This window comes from Alosa sapidissima, chromosome 18, assembly GCF_018492685.1.
Source record: "Alosa sapidissima isolate fAloSap1 chromosome 18, fAloSap1.pri, whole genome shotgun sequence".
Classification (NCBI taxonomy): domain Eukaryota; kingdom Metazoa; phylum Chordata; class Actinopteri; order Clupeiformes; family Clupeidae; genus Alosa; species Alosa sapidissima.
The window spans coordinates 15917980-15932979 of NC_055974.1; the positions used below are offsets into that span (position 1 = coordinate 15917980).

The 15000-nt window shown below is 45.4% G+C and overlaps 1 protein-coding gene across 1 annotated transcript in view; it reads left to right on the forward strand.

The window, feature by feature from the left end:
* The window catches only part of LOC121689402 (phosphofurin acidic cluster sorting protein 1-like), a 54708-nt gene that overhangs the window by 20815 nt on the left and 18893 nt on the right, over nucleotides 1–15000 (forward strand). Inside the window, 8 exon segments of the mRNA XM_042069184.1 lie at nucleotides 5372–5459; nucleotides 7203–7292; nucleotides 7924–8049; nucleotides 10039–10177; nucleotides 11296–11387; nucleotides 11592–11669; nucleotides 12377–12436; nucleotides 14664–14824. Of these exon segments, the coding sequence (XP_041925118.1) occupies nucleotides 5372–5459; nucleotides 7203–7292; nucleotides 7924–8049; nucleotides 10039–10177; nucleotides 11296–11387; nucleotides 11592–11669; nucleotides 12377–12436; nucleotides 14664–14824 (834 nt within the window).

Below are 15000 nucleotides of genomic sequence, written 5' to 3' on the forward strand. Positions count from 1 at the left end.
TCCTACTGTAGAAATGGACTCGGAACAACAACTCTACACTCTAGAGAAAAAGAGAACCAGGAAAACATCTCCATGCAGTAGAAACGGGTAGAACAACACCTCTACACTGTAGGAACACAAGCTGACAGCTTGTCCTGACTACGCGCGAATGTCCGACTTTCACGTAGCATTGAATGCTCTCTGCCCACACTGAATCCGTTAGGTATGCTGTTCCGCTGCATCATGTTTTCTCGGTCGCAGAGCATGCAGTTAGGACATGCTCAGAGATGGGAAAATCTGGCTTCAGAATGTATTGGTTCTACCTCTGCACCTAAACCAGGTGATTTCACTAATCGAGTTAAGCTAATAAGAATCAGCTGATTTTTACTGAATAGTAGGAACGCATACTGTATGTGGTAGGACACACAGTAGGTCATATGTGGTAGTGCATGACTTTCTGAAGCCAGTTTTCCCATCTCTGGATATGGTGTGAGGCGTGGTAGCAGATGGAAATGTGACTCAGCTGCAGACACAAACAGGTGGCTCTTCTCTGGGTCTGTGTTTGTGTGTGTGTGTGTGTTATTTGGCGGCAGACTGAGGGGATTTCACAAATGAGGGTGTGAAGGATAGTAGGGTCTGTTCATGAGGGTGTGTCTGTCTGTCTCCCTCTGTTTGTGTGTGTGTGTGTGTGTGTGTGTGTGTGTGTGTGTGGTGCATGTGTGTGTTGCGGGGCTGTGTGTGTGTGCTCAGGCTCTACCCTCAGGCTGTTTGGAGCTGTGATTTGTTTGACAGGCGGGCATCTGTTTCAAAGGGGTGGGGTTCAGAGGTCACGTCCCTCAGCATTACGGGATGTTATCAGCAGCATAAACACAGCCATCTGCTCCCGTTCAACAATAAACAAACACACACACACATTTGCTTTTGTTTATGCCTATTTGTGTGTGTGTGTGTGTGTTACCTGCAGCTATTTTTAAAACGAGATGCTGTGTATGTGTGCAACTTTGTTTGAATGTGTGGTAATGAGAGATCGTTTTTATCTGTACGGATGAGGAGGAGTTCTTAAAAAAGGAATTGTGTGTGTGTTCGTGTGCTTTTGTGGGTATGTGTGTTGATTTATAAGCACCAGCTAAGTGTTCCTGCTGTGACATCTCTGCCTGAGAGAGCGGCCACACTCTGGGGGTGATGGGCTGCCTCTGGCTCCTCTGTCCTCCACTGCTCTCCCCACACACCCTGCAGGCCCGCAGCAAAGCCGGGGGGTAGAGTCGTTTATAAGTCCAGGAGGCGACAGCTCGTCTGTGGTGATGGTCAGTTTGGAAGTGGGGTGGTGGTGGTTGGGGTGGGGGTTATGGCTAGCTGTAAGCTGAGTAATTGCTTTGGAAGGACCTCAGGGACGGGGAGATGTGAGATCACACTGATGATGCTGAGACCATCTTGTCGTGTGTGTGTGTGTGTGTGTGTGTGTGTGTGTGTGAGTTAGACCATCCATTCCCTGGCGACATAACCTGAGTCATTATTCATTCTTAGTCAGTAACAGAGGGCCTGAGGTAACCAGTTTTGTCTGTTGTAAAATGCTCTTCTGTAGACTAATCAATTATTCATTACAATGTATTCCGCAGTAGTCACTTTGTGAAGGTAGTTATTGTAGCTGATGGGCTAAATATTAATGATGACGGTAACGTCAAAAGGATGTTTTTATTCATCCATAAAAATGTGCTACATGGGCACTGTCCAACTTTATAGAAGAAACCGTTTGTATCTGAAATTATAGAGGCATTAACTTTTTAAAATGAAGTCACAAGGTGATACATGCACACGCCTCAGTAAAGCTGCTCTTAACATGCTTGCTCTGTGTGTATCTGTACGCGTGTGTGTGTGTTTGTGTGTGTGTGTGTATGTATCTGTGTGTGTGTGTGTCTGAGCGTTAATGGACGAAAGGGCCCCGTGTGATGTGGTCCAGAGGAGTCTTTTAAGCTCTTTGATGTGGGTTGTTAGTGCCAGTGTGTGAGCTGCAGTCATGTGCATTATTGCCTGTGGACTTGCGCCTATTCACTCCTGCACCTTACACAACACACAGCAGCTCGTACCCCAATTCATCACAGGTGTGTGTGTGCGCGTTTGTGTGTGTGTGTGTGTACACGTGTGTGTGAGAGAGGTGTACATATGCTTTCATTATGCATTGATCAACATAAGAACGCTGACCACTGTATGTTACAGTATGTGCAGATGGGAGGATATGGGCTTGTGTTATACATACCAGGGCTCCGAACCGGTTCAAGGAACGAAAACCGAAAACGAACGGAATTTTACGAGGAGCGGAAACGGAAATAAAAACAAAATGGTCTTCAACTGTTCCGGAACAGAAACGTTATTCTGAAATCCACAAAACCGGTTAATAACGTTTTTTTTTTCGTTCTCTATATAACAGCCTAATAATTTGATTTCTGCAGTTTGAAAAAAAAAACACGAATAAATGGACCTTTGGTCCAAATGTGTATATTTTGTCTTGCTGTTGTAATGTAACCTAACCGTCTGCCACTTCGGATCTTAGGCCAGCCAGCTCGTAGCGTAGGCTACTGAAACTGATTTGGAAATTGTTTGTAGCCTATGCGTAATGGCCTATTTTGCCTGTCCACGCCTTGTCGTTTTAAAGTCGGGATTTAAAATGTTTGCGCAATTATAGCCTATTCTATGTAGAAGAGTTAAACGGGAAATTTGAGATAGGCCTTGTCAGCAACAGACAGGTTCGTTTATAAACAGGGTTGGAATTATAGCGCAAGCCTTTGAAGATCTCCATATGGATAAAACTTAGACTAAAACCAGGTAAGGAGTTTAGCACGTATCCAGAAATATTTTTGATAAGAAATTATTTATAGGCATAGGTTAGGCCTACAGTAAGTCTGTAGGCTATGGGATGGATAGCCCATCTGAATGTTTTTGGATGCCGCCTGTGATTTATTATTTTTGGGCATAGCTACGGTATAGGCTAAATCAAGGGGAAATAATGAGTACGTCTATTCTAAGGTAAAGTCCACAAAAATAGACTTGATAGGCCGCCAAACACTGCCGGAACTTTAAGAACGAACGATATTTTGCGTTCCGTTATGTTGGTGGCGGAACGCATGCAAGAACGAAAACGTTAAACATAGGCCTACCTGAACCGTTCGGAACGGAACGTTTGAAAAATAATACCAACACAAGTATTTGATCTGTGTGTGTGTGTGTGTGTGGGGGGGGGGGGGGGGTTACTGGTGCGACTGACGTTTCCTTCCTCTCTCTTTCTCTCTCTCACTCTCTGTCTCTGCCTCTCTTGCCCTCCCCTTTCCTCTTTGTGTCCATCTCTCTGTGAGGAGTGGAGTGGACATGTGGTGAATTATTGAGTGAGTGATTGTGACCTTCTGCTGGGTTCACACGTGGCCCTCTGACATTTCACACCACCTGGAACAGTGGTGTGTGTGTGTGTGTGTGTGTGTGAGATGTGGGGGGTTGTGTGGGTGGGTGAACATGCACTCTTGCTAACGTCCTCTTATGTGTGTACTGTGTAAGCATTTTAAAGGTATTTTATTGTCAGTGTGAGTGTGTGAAGATGGTATAGTATGTGTGAGGTCAGGGATGTGTATATATTGTGTGTGGGTGTGTGTGAGGTCGGGGATGTGAATATATTGTATGAAGCTGTTCAGTGATGCAAAGAAAAAAACAACAGCTGAGTGAAAGTGTGTGTATGCATGCGCACACGCATGTGATTGTGTGTGTGTGTGTGTGTGTGGGTGCATGCCTGCCTCTTGAGCAGAGGTCTCCGACTGACGACAGCTGAAGTCAGGAACACTGCTTTGATCCCAGTTGCCTACTAGTCACTGTGCAGCCTCTATTCACAGAGACAAACAAACAAATAGAAACAACGAAATTCAATAAGCAATGATATACACAAAACAAAGCATCCAATCAAGCTAACATAATCAAGAAAGGAACCAAATGGTCATTCACATTAACAATTATAGACCCTTTCAACAAGGTAAACAAAAACAATGCTTGAACGTTCTATTTGGGCCCCAATCTACTTCCTCTGCATTAAGATAACATATGGAATGTTAAAAAGGAAGTCTTGTGGGGCCAACTATGATGCTGATAATGGAACTCTCTTGAAAGGGTCCATACTGAATACTCATTACACTGCGTTCCAAATTATTATGCAAAATACATTTTTCTCAGATTTTTATTGGTCTAGGATTTTAACAATCAGTTGAACAAAGTCTCAGCCGGTCATTGGTCAAGTCAGAAATCTCAGAGAGCTTTATTCATGGCACTGGAGACCCACATCGTGTGGCTACCAGACGCAGTCTGAGGCTCCGCACAAGACACACATCTTAATAGAACAATCATACAGATTACACCTCCATCAAGATGAGCACATTACCTGTTCTGCACAACATTGTATACAAAGATGTAACCCCCTTACAACCGACATCAGTGACATTTACCCAAAGGCCGACCTAACACACACGAAGGCGTCAGCCCCCCTAGAAGGAGATGACGACGCCAACTCGGGGCCTCTTCTATCTCAACAAACAAGCACTTAGGCCCAATCACCTTGAGGAAAATGCCACTGATGCAAAACATCTTTCATCAACCCAATTTCTGTCCACTCAGACAGTTAAAAAGGACACTCTAGTAACATATACGGCACACACATATATGGAAATGTTTTTAAGGCTAGAAATTTCTTACAACATTTTCCTAAATAGTTGCTGCAAACGACAGTCAGTATAATTTTCAAGTCATCAACCGTTAGAGTATAATTCGAATTTTATTGAACAAACATTAAAACAGTTTTTTTTTTTTTTTTTTTTTAAATAAAAAACTCAAAATGCACTGTTCCAAATTATTATGCATAACAGAGTTTCAAGACATTTGATGGGTTGTAAAGAACTAATAATGGTCATTTGTTGAATTTGCAGCTTTAGGAGGTCATATAAATGAAATCAAAAGTAATTTCAATCAAAAACATCTTAACAGGCCAAGTTACATGTAACATGTACAATAACATAGGACCCCTTAATTGATATCACCTTCACAATTCTTGCATCCATTGAACTTGTGAGTTCTTGGAGAGATTCTGCTTTAATGTCTTTGCAGGATGTCAGAATAGCCTTCCTCCATAGAAGAATTCACTAAACAAACGTTTATCAAATGCAAACTACGACTCATTTTAGTGTAGGATGTAATGGCTGGTTCATGCAGAACTGTTTGTCATTTTGATGATTAATAATTCTCTATTGAAAGATATTGCCTGTATAATTTGAGAGGTATGTCCTTTTAATCTTCGAAGGAGCTTTATATGAATTTGACTAATAACATGTATGTGTGTGTGTGTGCCTGTCTGTCTGTCTGTGCACAGGTTGTTCAACCTGACTCTGAAGAAGCTGGTGATGCTGAAGGAGTTGGACAAGGACCTGACGTCTGTGGTCATCGCTGTCAAACTCCAGGTACAGACAGACGTCACACACTCTTTCTCTGTCTCTCTCTCCATCACTTCCTCTATCTCTCTCTATCCCTTTCTCTGTTTCTGTCTCTCTGTCTGTTTCTTCCTTCCTTTCTCTTCTCTTCCTCCCTGTCACTTCTCTTTTTTTCTGTACAATTTCTCCTCTATACACACACTCACTCACTCACTCACACACACACTCACACACACACTCACTCGCTCACTCACTCACTCACTCACTCACTCACACACAAACACATATACACACACACACACTCACTCACTCACTCACTCACTCACTCACTCACTCACTCACTCACTCACACACACACACACACACACACACTCACTCACTCACTCACTCACACACACACACACATACACACACACACACACACACACACACTCTCTCCCTCTCTCTCGATGTTGCCAAGCGATATTGGTAAAAAGAAGCTAGTGTTTATGACATAAACAGACCCAGGTCCACAAACAAAAATGCAATGTGAACAGAGACCAGCTGGGTCAGGACTAGGGGGGAGTAATCGCACCCGGGTACCCAGTTATATCCGGCCGGGACCCAGTGAGAATGCACCCTTAGTCCTCTGCCTTGACTTGCTCTTCTGCTTTTCCCCCTCTCACCACCCTCAACCTATATTTTACTCCTGTGTGTGTGTGTGTGTGTGTGTGTGTGTGTGTGTGTGTGTGTGTGTGTGTGTGAGAGAGAGAGAGAGAGAGAGGACTCTTGAGTGGATGAGTGTGTCATGTCAAAGCAGTTGGAGGCGTTGGCGTGTCAACAGGAATCACACTTTGATCTCTATCTCTGTCTCTGTCTGTCTGCATGTTATTCTCTCTGTGCGTGCGTGCGTGTGTCAGGAGGTCACACTCCATGCCCTTTACAATACTCACCAAAATGGTGACGGGGATTTCCCCATATGTGATTCTGGACGATTCCAAAAGTCTGCCCACCTCTCCCTCTCAGTTCATCTTTCTTTCATTCTAAAGGCCATGACACAATCATTTCTGTATTCTCTCCATCTCTCCTTCATTCCATAACTATCTGGGTCTATCCAGACCAACTCATACCAAACATACAGACTATTTTCAGTTCCCATATTCTCGATGAAAGAGTCCACACACTTTTCCTTCAATAACTGTTTTTTTGTCCTGTTCCTCTTGTCCTGCACCACCTTGTGTAGCTTGAATGTTACTTCTCATTTTTATAAGTAGCTTTGGATAAAAGCGTCTAATAAATTAATAAATATAAATGTATCTTGAATGGGCACGCCCTTTGCCCAAGTTTGCCTATTCTGCTCATCTTCGTTTTTAAAGAGGCAACAGTATCTCGCCATTCCACTGACAGAAACCCAGCTCTATAAGGATAACCCATAAGGATAATGCAATTCAGTCAGGATGCAACACTAGTCAGGTGACTTCTATCGCTGCGGTCTGCTGGACTAAGCTGGTCGACAGACCAGACAGACCAGGTCAACATTTGTATTACTTACACCACTAACATTTAAATAGTAACGTCACTTAAATGAAAACAGAAATGCATTTTTAATATGCCACTATAAAAGCTAAATGTTCTTCTAGTTAATGTGTTTTCATTTTCAGATTGTCTCATAGTGTGAATAATTAATGGGCGAGGCATGATTTTTACAAATGACTTACAGCTAAATTATCTTCCTCCTCTTTGTTTCTGTCGTTCCTTCTCTCTCTTTCTTGTCTTTCTCTCTCTCTCTCTCAGGGATCGAAACGCATTTTACGCTCCAATGAGATCCTGCTGTCTTCGGCTGGGCTTACCGAGACAGACCTGCAGCTCACTTTCTCTTTGCAGGTACACACACACACACACACACACACACACACACACACACACACACACACACACACACACACACTCCCTCTCCCTCACTCGCACATCTACTTTACACCTCATTATATGGATGACCTCCAGCTCTCCTTCCCGCTCTGAGCCTCCACACACATTTTCACACATGCTACACTATTGACTGATCCATAACAGCATGTCCCCTGACATCTACATACTCCACTCCACCTCTACCTCTGCACTACTCACAAACATATTCACACATGCCCGCACACATATAAACGCACAGAGGTTCAAATATGGCTTTACACATAAAAACAGGAAGGCACAAATATGATATTATTCATGCGCATAGATTGTATAGAGGAGTCCTTCATTGTAGGTAATTGTGAACTGCTGTGTATCATACAGGGACATGACAAAAATGGCAAATAGCAAATAATAATGAGTCTGATGTCAGACACTGTGTGTTCTCTGGACACTCATCTTGTGTGTTAGCATGGAAGCACGCTCACCAAATGTGCTCTAATGGCGTGATGTGTTAGCATGCTAACACGCTCGTCCTGTCATTTGTAATGAGGTGATCTTGCTATCTAGCTATCTTGCTAATGGTTTGACTGTGTGTCTCCCCCTGCAGTACCCCCACTTCCTGAAGCGCGACGCTAACAAGCTGCAGATCATGCTGCAGCGCCGCAAGCGCTACAAGAACCGCACCATCCTGGGCTACAAGACATTAGCACTGGGCCTCATCAACATGGCCGAGGTCTGTCATACTCACTCTGTACACATGACGTGTGTGTGTGTGTATGTGTGTGTGTGTTTGTGTGTGATTGTGTACCTCTGTACATATCTATTGGTCTGCCTGTTTATTCTTCCTATTAGGTTTGGAGCATCGACATGCATTTATGTAGGAGAATCAAAGTAGCTTGGCATTCATGCTGCATACTGTCAGATGCAAAGATCACTCTTCATTCTCATTGTCTTCATCTTCACCTTCCTCCATTGCCATCATCATCATCATCATTATTATCATCCTCATAAGAAAATGTTTCCTTTGCCAGTCTCGCTAGAAAAATGGATCGAAAAAGCACTAAGAATAGGAATGTACTGTTGGCTATTGGATCACATTATTTAAGAATTCAATTTAAATCTTGAACTTCTGCATTTTCTCAGAAGCACAGAGTTGTTATAATTCTGTTAGTACTCCTAAAAAGCATGACTCCCTCTTGCTTCCAGGCTATTATTTTCCGTCTTAGTTTTCATCTCTTTCTCTCTCTCTCTCTCTCTCTCTCTCTCTCTCTCTGTCTGTGTCTGTCTCTGTTTCTATCTTTCCTTCTCTCATGTTTCCCCTCCTTTTCTCCGTCTGTACACATTTGCCCAGGGTTTGCAGATATGGCATTCAGCAACGGGAGGACAATTTGTTCTAGATAACTGTAATGAAACCGTAGCTGGAAAACAAATCCAGTTATTCACTCAAATGAATCAAATGAAAAATGCCTTATCATTGCCTCTCTCTTTGTTTCCTTCTCACTCACTCACACACACACACACACACACACACACACACACACCCCAAGACACACACCAACACCAACAACAAAGTTGTTTTGCAGAAGTGGCGAGAGAAATGTGTTTGTGTGTTTGTTGAAATATGGAGGAGAAGTGTGAAATATTGTCCGGCAGGCTCTGAGGCAGTATGCTAGTATGCTATTGTGCTTCATTCTTTGTTATTAATGAGGCTTCTCACAGCATCTGAGCCGTCATATTTTCTGTGTGGAGCGTTGATGTGCTGTTTGTCTCTTGCATGGGAGTTGTAAGGCAGTAATCTTCATTCATCGCTTCAAGAGGAATGAGGAGTGAACTGCGTTTTTAAAATTTCATATTTCATCCCCTGCATTCTTTAACTCTCACTCCCTCTCTCTTCCTCCTCTCTCTCTGTCTGTCTCTCTCATCTTTCTGTCTCTCTCCCTCCTTCTATCCATTTCATTCCTCTTTATCTTTTGTTTCTCTACCTCTCCCATTTACTGATCCAACCCCCTCCTTCCCTTTCTCTCGCTCTCTCTGTCTCTCTCTCTCTTTATCTCTCACTCATTCTCTCTCTTTCCCTCCCACCCTTGCCCTAAGTAACATATTGCTATATTTTTCTTTCTTAGTTTAAACTGACATTGTGAGGCTTGTGTGAGTTTTAATGGTGCCAGTTACTGACTTCATAAAAGAGGATTACATCCCCTCTCTCCCTCTCCAACTGTCTCCCTTCATCCTTCCTTTTTTCCCCTCCTACTTTTCTCTTCCATTCTCTCCCACATGGACATGGTCACCATTTTCAAATTCCTAGTCTAATTTATGGATATGGTGGAGTACACTCTCTCAGCACACCGACAGTGTAGCTTGGCTCCGGGAGAAATGCTGGGTGTGGAGAAAGCAGTTGGGTCTGTAAAGGAAATAATGATTTATAAACTGGCTGATCTGGCTAACATTGATTCCTTAAAATGTTTTTTAAAAGGCTTTTTTCCTCTTCTCTCCCTCTCCCTCTCCCTCTCCCCTCTCCCCTCTCCCCTCTCCTCTCCTCTCCTCCCCTCTCATTCCCTCCCTTCCTCTCTCCTCTCCTCTCCTCCCCTCTCATTCCCTCCCTTCCTCTCTCCTCTCCTCTCCTCTCCTCTCATTCCCTCACCTCCCTTCCCCTCTCCTCTCCTCTCCTCTCATTCCCTCACCTCCCTTCCCCTCTCCTCCCTCCTCATCTTCTCTCCCTCAGGTGATGCAGCACCCCACTGAAGGGGCCCAGGTTCTGGGGCTCCACAGCCAGCTGAAGGAGGCCTCAGTGCCTGTGGCGGAGGTGCGCGTCTACAGCCTGTCCAGTCAGCCCATCGACCAACCCAGAGCCAAGACGTCCGGTGAGAGAGAGAGAGAGAGTTTGTGTGCACACCTGTGTGTGTGCACCTGTGTGTGTGTGTGTGTTCAAGGGCCTTATCAAGGATGTGTGTGTGTGGGGGGGGATGTCAGCAGAACACTGCCGGTAACCCTTATCGACAGTTTTGTGTGTGTCCGTGTGTGTGTGTGTGTGTGTGTGCCAAGATAACACTGCTGACAAACCATATGAAAGGGCTTGTGTGTGTGGATGTGAGTGTGTGTGTGTGTTGTGTGTGTGTTCCTGCATTGGCAGAAGTGCCCATCACCTCTCTCTCTTGAGCCAGCCTATCGACCCATCTAAGCCCAAGTCTGAGAACACAGGGAGATGTACTGTACCCAGATGAACAGGGGTTGAAATTGAAGGAGGGAAGAGAGAAGATGGGAAATAAGAGGATATGGTGTCCTTTTGAGAGGAGAAGAGAGGAGAGGAGAGGAGAGGAGAGGAGACGAAGGGGGGAGAGGAGACGAAGGGGGGAGGGGAGGGGAGAGGAGAGGAGAGGAGAGGAGACGAAGGGGGGAGAGGAGACGAAGGGGGGAGGGGAGAGGAGAGGAGAGGAGAGGAGAGGGAAGGAGAGGAGAGAAGAGGGGGAGAGGAGAGGAGAGGAGAGGAGAGGAGAGGAGAGGGAGGAGAAGAGTGGGGGAGAGGAGAGGAGTGGGGGGAGAGGGAGGAGAAGAGTGGGGTTGGGGGAGAGGGGAGGATGGGGAAAGGGAGGAGAGGAGAGGGGGACAAGGCTTTTTGGAGAAGGACCGAAATAAACAGGACAGGCCGAGAGAGAAGAAGGGGGAGGTTAAGTTTCAGCAGATCACTGTTTTACTGATTGGTATGCAGACCACAGAGCAGGGAGTAAAACTGCAACAAGAGAGATAAACAAATAGAAGTAAAAGGTCTGTCTGTCTGTCTGTTTGTCTGTCTGTTGATGGTTGGAGTCTTGAGGGAATTGTGTCTGTGCTCAGTTCTTGTACAGTAATTGCCTCTGTTACTCTGTGGTTTGCAAAGCTGCACTGCTAACCTTTGTTCCCATCTCTTACATTCTCCCCCTCACTCTCTCTCTCTCTCTCTCTCTCTCTGTCCATCACTCTGTCACTCTTTCTCTGCTGGCAGATCGCTCTCCTGACATTGATAACTATTCAGAGGAGGAGGAGGACAGCTTCTCCTCGGAACCAGAGGGCAGCGATGATCCCGTCCATGGACAGGTGTGTGTGTGTGCGTGTGTGTGTGTGTGCGAGAGAGATAGGGTATACTAGGTTGTGTGTGTGTGTGTGTGTGTGTGTGTGTGTACTTGTGTGATGGGATGTGCTAGGTTGTGTGTTTGTGTCATGGGGAATACTAGGTTGTGTGTGTGTGTGTGTGTGTGTGTGTAATGAATTTCTCTGTGTGTCCTTGTATGTGTGTTGCAGTATCTCTTTGACGAGGAGGATGAGGTGAGAAAGAAAAAGCCACGGCGCAAGCTGACGCCCAACGCCTCCATAACCAGAGTAAGAGGCACAGACCCACAGATGCACAGACAGAGACACAGACAGAGGCACAGACACAGACACATTTGTCCATCTGTCTCATTGTCTTAATGTCTGCCGTCTCTCTCTCGGTCTCTCTCTCTCTTTCTCTCTGTCTCTCTCTATCTCTCTCTCGCTCTCTCTTTTGCCTTCTCTCCCTGTCTTAATAATCATCTGTCAAAGTGACTCATATGTCCCCCTGTGCTCTCTAGAAAACACACACACACACGCACGCTCACACTCACACACACACACACACACACAGATATTTACACTATTTTCACTCACAAGACAAGGTAAGTCTCTGATGTGACTTGACAAGGGCAGTGTGTCAACTGTGTGTTTAATTGGGGTGTGTGTGTGTGTGTGTGTGTGCTTGCGTGCGTGCACACGTTGAACTTGGCAGCAACTCAAGCAGACCTCTGGTTGTTCACATCTCTCTCTCACTCACACACACACACACACACATGCACGCGCACCATGTCAGGTCATTTTCAGGTCATTCATTTTCTCCATCAGAAAGCCCAAGTAAACTCTGACGTCTGTTTCTCCATAGCATCCTCTGTCCCTCTTTCCCTGTCTTTCTCTCCATCGCTCCCTTTATGCCTGTCTTTTTTCCCCTCCTTTTCCCGTCTTTGTTCTTCTTATCTCTCTCTTCTCACTGACTCGTTATCTCTCTTTGTCTCCAGCAACCCAACATCAAGCAGAAGTTTGTGGCTTTGTTGAAGAGGTTCAAAGTCCCGGATGAGGTGAGAGCTTTCTTTCCCCTTATCTAAAAAGGCCCAATTATTCTCTCTTTATCTCTTCTTCTTTCTCCCCCCCCTCTCTCTCTCTTTTATATATCCTTTTATTTCTCTCTATCTTCCTGCAAGGCAAGCAAAATCTCAACACCATATGGAGTGTGTGGGTGTGTGTTTGACTTCTGTGTGTGTGTGTGTGTGTGTTTGAGTGTTTTGAGTGTGTGTGTGTGTGTGCGTGCGCGCACAAGTGTTTACGTATGTCCAAGCAAGTGTGTGTGTGTGTGTGTGCACACGTGCGTGTGTAGCATTGCATGACAATGACTTTACTGGTGTCATGTCCAGATGGCTTGCTGTTTGCTCTAAACTCTGTTTAAATATTCATAGTCTACACACATCTGTGTGTGTGTGTGTGTGTGTGTGTGTGTGTGTGTGTGTGTGCTCATATACGTTTGGAACAAGGAAAAATGGTTATCCATTTCCTGTATGCCATGCATACTGTGTGTCATATGGTTGTGTTACTAATGGGTCAGTACAAGCATGTGCTGAATCCTGTGGTCGTTTTGAACATATCCCAGAGCCACTACCATGCCAGCTTTCTCTTCTCATTGCGTGTGTGAATGCATGCATGTATGCGTGCTTGCATCTGTGTGTAGGTACGTACTGTATGCATGCGTGTGTGTGTAGGTATGCGTGTGTGTAGGTACGCATGCATGCGCGTGTTTCTCCTTAGTACCCCCCACAGACCCCCACAGACCCCCACAGACCCCCACAACTGCTCACTACAGTCCTTTAGAACACTGCTGCCCCATCTGCATAGAATATACATTCTGTCTCTGAATATACAGCACATACATTCGGTCTCTGATTATACAGCACATACATTCGGTCTCTGAATATACAGCACATACATTCGGTCTCTGAATATACAGCATATACATTCGGTCTCTGATTATACAGCATATTCGGTCCCTGATTATACAGCATATACATTCGGTCTCTGGGTGAGCACCTTCCTCAGTCAGTATTCACAGCACAGGTTGCTCTAGTATAGGGTTTCTCAACGGGGGCGTTCGTACAACCTAGGGGGGCGCTGGCGACTTGAGTTTTTTTTTTTTTTTTTTTTTTACATTTTAAACTTTCATGGTTTTCACATATTTTTGGTGCAGAAATAGGCTACCTGAAATAAATAGGCTATTTTCATTCATGGGTTTCTAACCCCTCTACCGTCCCAGCTACATATTACTGGTTATCTATGCTCAGTGGTCATACAGTGCAGTTCACGCCCGGACTCATGTCCCCCAGCCCGGACTCATGTCCCCCAGCCCCAGCCCCAGGTTGGTGGCGTCTTATAATATTGCTTTATTAAATGCCAAGTCTGGCTTACCGTTCACTGTGAGTCTCTGGTAATTCTGGCAATAAAAGAGGCCATCTCACACATTTTCTTATAATTCCAGAAGAAACCAAAACAGCACTGAAATGGGCTCGTTTTTTTTATTTAAGCAATATAGCATGAGTGTGAGTGGTGGCCTACAGGGTTGTAGTTTTTTTTTTTTTTTAATTGTGTGTGTGTGTGTGGGGGGGGGGCAGAGGATCAAAGTAAAGTCAGGGGGGCGTTTGCTCAAAAAAGGTTGAGAACCACTGCTCTAGTAGGTGTTCCACAGGAGCCCCCCCCACACACACACACACACTCACGCAGTCCCTCTGGTTAGTGGTTCCTCTTATCTGCTCAGCTGACTGGCTACAGCCCTGGAACCTCCTGAGTCAGTCAGGCTCTGCCTGTGAGGGAATGTCCTACAGCAAGTGTATACAAGGGATGGTATAGGGATGCAGGCTTTGGTATCAGGTGTGTGTGTGTGCGTGCGTGTGTGCGTGCGTGTGTGCGCGCGTGTGTGTGTGTGTGTGTGTGTCTGTGTGTGTACATGAATAGATAGATAGATAGATAGATGTATAAGTGTGTGTGTGTGTGTGTGTGTGTGCGTGCGTGCGTGCGTGCGTATTACGTACGTACAATTACGGTGTGGGTGCATGTGGGGACCTATGTGGGTAGATTTATTAGTGTAGAATTGTGTGTGTGTGTGTGTGTGTGCATGTGTGTGCGTGTGTGTGTGTGCGTGTGTCTGTGTGTGTACATGAATAGATAGATGCGTGCGTGCGTGCGTGCGTGCGTTCGTTCATTTATATTGGTGTGTAGTGGTGTAACTGTGTATTTGTGTGATTTGTGTGTGTGTGCTGGCAGGTGGGCTTTGGTCTGGAGCACGTGTCCCATGAGCAGATCCAGGAGGTGGAGGAGGATCTGGACGAGCTCTACGACAGCCTGGAGCTCTACAACCCCAGCGACAGCGGCCCCGAGATGGAGGAGACCGACAGCATCCTCAGCACCCCCAAACCCAAACTCCGGTACACACACACACACACACACACACACACACACACACACACACACACACACACACACACACCACATGCGTGCAACACACACACACACCACATGCGTGCAACACACACACACACACACACCGAGACACACACACGCGCACACACACGCGCGCACACACATGCGCACACACACACCT